The 8,521-nt window shown below is 50.2% G+C and overlaps 1 protein-coding gene across 1 annotated transcript in view; it reads left to right on the forward strand.

Moving 5' to 3' along the window:
* The window catches only part of LOC104168342 (E3 ubiquitin-protein ligase MARCH4-like), a 56,878-nt gene that overhangs the window by 18,812 nt on the left and 29,545 nt on the right, over positions 1-8,521 (forward strand). The window contains exon 3 of the mRNA XM_009708911.1: positions 7,212-7,367. Within this exon, the coding sequence (XP_009707213.1) occupies positions 7,212-7,367 (156 nt within the window). The remainder of the gene's footprint in view (positions 1-7,211; positions 7,368-8,521) is intronic.

Here is an 8,521-nt window from a genome sequence, read left to right on the forward strand (position 1 = left end):
CCTCCTTCTTTCTTCCTGAGTTTTTATTCCTTGTCTTTGGTTGTCTCTCACCCACCCTTCTGCCCTGCAGAACTCTTTAAGGTTTTGGCGATTAAAGGGGTGAAAAAAAGCCATCCTTCTTTTTCCTTCCTGGCGGGGTGGAGAGCTGATCTGTGTGCGGAGGAGACCCATCCCTGCTCCTGCCCAGCTGAGTCTGTTGCACCATTGCTTACCCTCTGGGAAAGGTGGAGTATGGAGGTTGCCCTCAGGTTTTTTCAACATGGCACCTGTTAATATCTGCTCAGAGGTGGCCAAGGAGCCCTTTTGGGGCTTTCCAGTGCTCTGCTGACCAGGGCAGAGCTCTGGGATGGGGACCGGCCAGACACCTCTCAGGTGCCCCCACTCCCTGACAGGTCACATTAAACTCTATGGAGCTGCGTTCGATCACCTTCCCCTGGCAATCGGTGAAGGAGCCGGGGCAGAGCCTGTGTCCGAGCCACCTCCAGAGCGCTGGAGGATGAGTCAGTGCAGCGAAGTCTGCAGCCAGACACCTCTCCCCCAAATCCCTGTACTGTTGTTAGGCATGGGGTCATGGGGGTTTTACCTGCTGTCTGCCTCCAACACAACTAAGCCTCCTGAGTCATCTGCTTTAACCAAAAAAATATCTTTTGGCTTAAAACATGGGCAAGCTTCACTGATGCCCTGGTGAGCAGGCCAGATGTGTGATGGTCCCTTAGCTCTGCAGTGACAGAGTCCCCATGGGGATCAGTAAGGCTTAGAAAAAGGAAAATCTCCCTTCTTTCCCCTTTCTCCATCCCACTCCCAAATTCTGAGCTGCCACCTCTGGCGCTGTCTGTCCATCTATCCGTCTGTCCCAGCGGCAGTAACAGGCACAAAGCACCAGAGATGGGAAGCAGCAGAGATCACTTAGAATTCCCCTGGGCCATGGTAAAGCCGAAGGCTGTGGGCAGCAGCTGCTCAGCCGGAAAGTCACATTGCTTGTGGTAGCCGTGGGACGGGTTTTCCTGCAGAAGGAGGCTGTGGAGCAGATCCCACCCTGCCCTCCCCACAGCGGTGGCTGCAGCCTTTCATATGTTCATCAGAGAGGTGCAGAAAAAACCTGAGCAGCGTGGCAGCCTCAGTGCTCCTCATAGGTGCCACACCAGCAGCCTCCGTGGGCGGAAAGGCAATTTGTGCTGTTTTCAGAGGGTCGGGAGCTCTGCAGACATGATAGCTTTTCAGACAGGACTTGCTCTGGAACAAACATTGGGTCTCAGCTCAGGACCCTGTGAGACATATCCCTCTCCTGACCAGCACCACGTTTCCAGACATTGTCAAAATACACCTGATGGTCCCAGAGGGGTGCATAGTGGTTTGGCTTGGTGCATTGAAGCCGAGCTGCATTTCTGCTTGCACCCAGCCTGTAGGCAGAGGGATGCCTGTGTTTTGTTGCTAGATTAGTCATCGCCCTGTCGGAGATAAGCGCCCCATTTGCTGGGCTGCCAGAACAGCTAATACACATTGAAAATTACAGAAAACCACAAAAAAGCAGAGCTGTGACCCACCTGCACCCATCTCAGAGCCCCCAGGCTGCCTTGCCCGGCTGTGGCTGCTCACTCGTACTGCCGGAGTGACAAGGAGCCCCGGAGAGGGAACCACACCTCTGCCATGCCAGAGCCCCTGAGAGATGTGGTCCTGCCCCAGGGAGCTGCCAGGCCAAGTTCCCAAACCAAAAAATTCAACCAGGCAGCTGCTGGCTTAAAGCCATGGCTGAGCAACAGAAATAATTGTCCAGAGGCTGGATTTTTCTCCAGTCCTTTATGGGTCTGCATTTTCTCTTGCTGCTGGGGTGAGGGATACTCATTGCACCCCAAGGTACAGGGATCATGCCTGGCATGGGGCAGCACTGCCTCTGTGTGCCGCAGGGATGCCCAGTCTTCCAGGGGAGCTGTGGGATGAGCCAGTCCTGGTCACGGAGGTGGCATGGCAGCAGTGGTGGCACCAGGGGGTAGGAAGGGACCTGAAAGGAGTCTGGGTGATTTCTTTTTATAATCACTCACACAGATTTTTCTATAGGTTCCCCAGGTTTTAGGGAGCTACCCAGTTGGGGAATTCTCCCCCAAGGAAAGTCTCTCAGCAAATTGCGGCCAAGACGAAGATTGGGGTCAGCACCCAGCTCTGCCGGAGTGCCTGGCGAAATGCCACCCCACCACAGACCTGCATACATAACCATGTGCGCTGCTGTCCCGACACCACAGGAGATGTAAGCCCACTCCTCTCTGGGTCCACGCTCTGCATCGATCTCCCCCAGTGCTGGAGAATTTAATGCAATATACATATATATGTATTCATAGATACTTACATCCCTTATTGTCTGTTGCTGACTGGCACAGTGCTGGCACATGGGAGGGTACTCATGGGAAGCATTTGAGATGCTGATAGTAACGTGTGTGTTTAGTTTAAAAGTATGGAGGGGCAGTTCTTGTAAGTGTGTGTGAAGACAAAGTGATCGTTAGTACATGTTTATCAAAGTTTACCAGCTCTGTAACAATGGGTTTCTCTTTGCCATCGGACTTAATTCCTCTGTAATTATGTTCCTAACATAGAAATCATTTGGCATTTATTTGCCATAATAAAACTTCCCATTGCGTTTAAATTCAATGTGAAGATTTAAGTGTATTTAGGAGACTTAGTTGAAGACCTGAAATTAAATATTCCTGGTTTCCTTTTCCAAACAAGACAAACTCAGATAAATACTAGCAGTCAGATCCGTGCGTGCCGCTACTCCTGTGAGCAGTGGCAGCTGCATGTGCATACCCAGAGAGAGATGGTAGCCCTTGTGATGTGGACAACTCCTTCAGCATCTTCTTACTGCCCCACTCTGGTCCAGGGCACTGATCCTGTGGGTGATGCTGATGACTGATACTACTTTGTACACCTGAGCAGGGAAAACACACGGTTGAGGAAAAAGCACAGGTATTAAGATCACCATCAGCCATCCCAGTTTGCTGTACAGCTTGCAGTGGTTTTCAAAATGTTTGCTTTAATAGTTGTGGTAGCAGGATGTTGCTAATATGGCTCTTTCCAGCTGAGGTGGTGCTGAGGAGCAGCCCAGGCAGCAGTCGTAGATCAGCACAGCTGGAGCTGGGAGAGCCCAGAAGACCACATCCTGTCCCAATGACACTATCGTCCCCAGCCCTGCCGTGTTCAAAGGAGACCGGGTGGGAAAATTTACTGTACTTAATTTATAGTTAAAAGAACAGGCCCGGGAAACACATCCCATGACTGCCTGCTGGTGGGTGAGCAGCTGCAGCTTTGGTAGCAATGTGTGAATGGGCTCCCAGCACTGATAAATGACAGATAGACTGGCCGAGTGAAATACTGACACCAGCACGCAACAGGGGTGACGCTGCTCCTGACCGTTATTTTCTCCCTAGATATACTGAGCATCAGAAGCGCACGCTGGCAATAATTTTTTTTCCATCCTTTCTCAGAACTCCTTCCAGTAGGCTTAAAATACCAGGGCCCAGATAATCATTAACCACTTTGACATATCGCAACAGGCACAGATTGGGAATTCATAAGGAGAGGACAGAGCTGGAACAGACCCGCACTCCCAGTTCGTCTCCAGCAGTATCGTCCTCCTCAGGGTAAACCCAGTTCAGCCTGGTCTTGCCCTTGCTGCTTCTAGAGACAAGCTCCCATCACAGCCAAAAATAGTGAAGAATATTATATGTAATTGCTTAATATATTACTCTTCCCAGAAGCAGGGAAGAGTATGTTTAGAGGGTTATGGCTGAAGCCAGAGCACCCTTCCCTTTTTGTTAACTCTGGTTTCCCACCTTTGACATGAACCCTAATTTAGACTTGGATGACAACAAAAGAAAAGGCAAGTACTCTGACTCCAAAGCCTACTTGGTTGTTTCAGGGGAAGAAGATGGTACTGCGCCACCTGAGGATGAAGCTTGCAGCTGGGGAGCATTTCTCCACTAGCATTTCTCCACTAGACAAAGCAGAAATGCTGCGTAGGCTGATCCGAGTGATGGCATGTAACTCTACAAAGGAAAATTGCAAAAATAAGTGTTGGGAAGTAGACCCTTGAAAAGGTCTTTGGAAAGCAATCCCCAAAGGGAATTGGTGGGAACGCTGTTGTTTGAAGCACTGAAGAATACGTTGTGCAGAGCCATCTTCTACAAACCTACAGAAATGGGCGTCGGGATTTAATTTCCATCTCTAATTGCTGTGATCTGCACCTCATTTTGGGCTTGCTTTTGTGTGCATGTAGGTTTTAGCAGAGGTGTCTGCATGGCAAATCGTTCATGTGTATCACAGCCGATGGACTGTTCCTGAGCTCGCTGTAGAGCCAGCAATGAGACTCATTCTCCTTTGTTGTGCAAAGGATTTACTCCTTTAATATGTGCCTGGTGTTTATTTTTCTGCTGGTACAGGAGTGCGTGTGCGCGTTTGTGCATGTGGCAGTGTTTTACGAATGCCTGCTGCGGACAGAATTGGGCTTCACAGTATGCAAAAATAGCTGTGCGCCACATGCGAGGATATAATATTTCACACGGCTGGAGAAAATGTGATAAATCAGTTTTTTGCTGGATTTGCAAAAATTAAGAAACTGAGGGATTCATCTCCACAGTTGAGTCATGAGCTCTCGCAGGAGCTGGCAGGAATGTCTGGGTTGGAGCCTCCCAATTAGGGAAGGGGGACTGGGTCCCCACGGCGGTGTAGGACATCTATGAGCATCTCATGGCTCTGAAGAGACGAGCTCACGTTTCGTAGACTTGTTCGTTACAGAGCCCAAGAAGCCAACGTGAGTGCAGGCTGCAGCTACGGCTTTTCTCCTCTGCCTTTGCCCGGAGGCTGTTGCTCTTTGTTCCTGCTCTGTTCTGCCCCGTTCCTGATCCCTCGTCACCAGTGCCTCCAACGGCTCATTAGACAAAACCCAGGTCCCTCACTCGCCATTTTGAGCCCTGCAGGGGACTCTGGTGTGCAGCGAGATAGAAAGGCAGGGATGCTGTAGAGCTGGGAGGTTTCTACGTTACCTGTTTGGTGCTGGGATCACACTTGTGTGCTGAGTGAAGCTGTTGAGAAAATAAAGCAACAGGGACTGAGATGAGGAGGGCAGACCAGAGGCACAGAGCAGCGGTCCTTGTACCAGGCTAGCACTTGGTGTGGAAGAGGTTTGGCGAACGGGGGAGCAGAGGAGCTGTGCTAAGTCCCGATTCCTCCCCTTTTGCATCCTGGCTGGCAGTACATGCTCATGCAGATTCCACATCACACTTGCGCTTTCCCACTCCAGTCCCAGCAAGGGGCACAAACATGCACAGCTGATGCTGAGCCCCTCAAGCTACACCTGACACGGGGACTTTGAATGCCAAATGTCAGTGCTCCTTCCCACATTCACCTTCCTCCCATCTAATCCTTCCCTGCTTCCCTTCTTCTTGTCCTGTCGCACCTTTCCCGGTGAAGAAGGTTCACGGATCCTACAACCTTCCTGGCTCCCCCTCTCCCTTCGCATCCCCTCCAGTGTGTAATGAAAACCGGTGACAGGTAGAGCTGAGCCTGGTTTTGTAATGTAAACAGTTGTTTACAGTTTTGCTAAAATTTTATGGAAGATGACATTTTTAGGTCACCTAGCTGAAGCAAATGAAATGATTAACATGTTTGCATTAGGTTTCATAAAAGAAGTATCACTCTTGCCCAGCATGGTGCTCGGTTCTTCAGGTCCTGAGACCCGATGTGGTACCCTGAAAGCTAAGACCGTTTCCCACCAGGGTTAGCAAGAGCAGGATCTGGTTTCCTAACCCAAAGCAGCTGGGATGTATGTCTTTTACTGTACCCAGCAGCCTCAGATGCCAGGGTCTGTTATCCTGGTGCTCCATCAGTGGTAATGATGGGGCTGATCTAGGGGTGGAAGAGGAAATATCCTTTCCCCAACACTGAAAATATGATCCCAGCCTTCCCTGTCCTGTAGATATTCTCATTCTGCCTTTAAAAGCTTTTAAATCTTGGAGCACAGCTAAATACACTGTTGGGGTCTATACTGTGGCTTTTAAACACTAAGAGGTGGGGAGTAAAATGTAATGGCTCTGTTCTTCCCTAAATCAGCAATGGCAAATGACTGTAAAATGAGCTCCTGAGCTTGTGTGTGTGGAGAGGAATTTAGTCCCATGGTGAACAGGATGATAGCAGATGAATCAGAATAATATTGGGTTTTCCTGGATACCCTGTTTAAAGCTACACCAGAAACAAGGGAGCGAGCCAGGACATTCAGTGTTTCGGCCACCACTCATAAATGTCTATGTGTCACAAGCCAGAACACAATTTGTTCTCCATCTTACTTGCTTCTAGGGTGGAAATAGCCAGCCCTACAGGCTATGCATCAGCATCACTCACTTTCAGGACAGGCTGTCTGGAGAAATGGACAGGGGGATGAAATTTGAGGACCTTTTCCCTGCTGGGCTATGAGTACACAGAGACCTGGACGCAAAGCACACACTGTGCCACCCACAGTCGGGTTTGTCCCTCCCAGTCCAGGAGCACTGGGAAGGAGAACCCTGTGTCTGGCGCTGCAAACGCCCACAGCCTGGCAAGTCCTGGGACGTACCGCATGGCATGGGGCTCAGTCCAGCTCCTGGGGAGGAGCGGCACCTCCACGGCTGGCACCGGCAGAAAGTCCAAGGGCCACCACGTCTGTGCTCCCCCTCCTGCCTGGCTGGGCTCGAGGAAGCCATCCTGGGCTGAGCAGACGCCAGTCTGCAGCAGAGGCTGTCTCACAGTTATCCCCACTGCCAACCTCGCTTTTTAAAATAGGTAGCGGAGAGACAGAAACTTGAGCAGTGAAATAGTGGCATCTGGTTGCCAACAGAGCTGTGTCCACTGGTTGTGGTCTAGTGTGGGTCCTCTGGTGTCTAGTAAGAGTTGTGCTCATCTAGTTTTTCCTTCAGCGGTGATATTAGGCATCTCTTATCTACCCACCTGTCTCTTCCCACAAGGAAATGTAAGACCCAAGTATTTGAGACCATTACAGCCCTGTCAAACTCTGTTCACATCAGCCAAGAATTATTAGAGGGAAAACGGATGGAGGCAGCACCATTACCTAAGCAAAACCAGGTAAAAAGGAACAAAGAGCAAATGGGTGGATGATGGAGCTTCTCCCATGCCATGCCGTACCATGCCTGTGGGAGGAGAGGAGCCTCACTGATGCTGTCTCTCTCTTTCAGGGGGAGTTGCTGAGCCCGTGTCGATGCGACGGATCGGTGAAGTGCACGCACCAGCCATGTCTGATCAAATGGATTAGCGAGAGAGGCTGCTGGAGCTGTGAGCTGTGTTACTACAAGTATCACGTCATTGCCATAAGCACAAAGAACCCTCTGCAGGTAAAGGTACTAGAGACATTTCAAAGTCTATTTATTCTCGTTTCTATATTTGTTTCTGGGAGCAAGTGGATTTTACCTGTGTGGGTTTTCCTTCCCAGTGTACAGTGATCTATATGTCTGAGACACTGAGAAAGGGTTGTCAGGGGCTGGTCCAAAGACACCTCATGTTCTCCTTGGTGGTAACAGGGGCATCCCTTGGGAGTCTGCTTTTTCTGTCCTTTGACAATTCCCACTTTCACTTGCCTCCTGTTGAAAATGCCAGTGTGACCACAATAGTGCTGTAACACCTCACAGTCTTTCAACTGTGTTTGTCCACTGGAGACCACAGACGTGCCACTGTCCCCAGGGGCAGACGGGGAGGGAGCAGTTACGGGATTTGCTACAACAGCGCACACAGTCTGTGACAGAGCAGTGTCTTGAGACTCCACATGTCTATAGCTGTGCTGTTAACCCCAATCTCCTCCTGCTGAGCCTCCTCTGTGTTGGCATGAGGGGTGGAGGAGGCAGATGGAGGGCTCTTAGAGCTCTGCTCTCTGATCCTGCTGCCCTTTTCACTTTACTGCTCCCCTGTGATCAAATACAGCCTGGCACGGCACAAGGGGCCTTGGTGCTGATGCTCTGGTCTCTCCAAGCCTGGTTGTTGGTGGACATTTGCAGATGTGCACACAACAGGTGAAGCACATCTGGATGTCAGTGGCTGTGAAAGGCATCAGAGGACCCACCTTTTTTCTCTTCTGAGTTCAAAAGCACTATGGTTTAATAAGACCCACTGCAGGATGGTAATTTAAAATTAAGATTCAGAATGGGGAAAACTGTGTGACTGTTAAAAATGGGATAAATTATCCTTAATAGCTATTGATTTATTGTGGGGGCAGCGCCTGAAGATGGACTACTTGCTGAGCACCATTAGTGCTTCAGAGGTAAAGCAGGACATTACATCCAGGTAATACTGCTTAATTAGCATCTTCTGGACTGGAGAGACATTACAGCAGCATGCTGTGGTTTAGAGACCAGGGCAGTGTCTGTAAGGACATTGGTCTGTCCAGCACCTGGTGGAGGGCTTTGGCTCTCTGCTGGTTGCTCTGTTCTCTACCAGAGGAAAGGACTTTGCTAGTGATGGTGCCCAGTTGGGGGAGGGGGGGGGGGGTGCACAA

This window comes from Cariama cristata, unplaced genomic scaffold, assembly GCF_000690535.1.
Source record: "Cariama cristata isolate BGI_N322 unplaced genomic scaffold, ASM69053v1 scaffold7951, whole genome shotgun sequence".
NCBI lineage: Eukaryota > Metazoa > Chordata > Aves > Cariamiformes > Cariamidae > Cariama > Cariama cristata.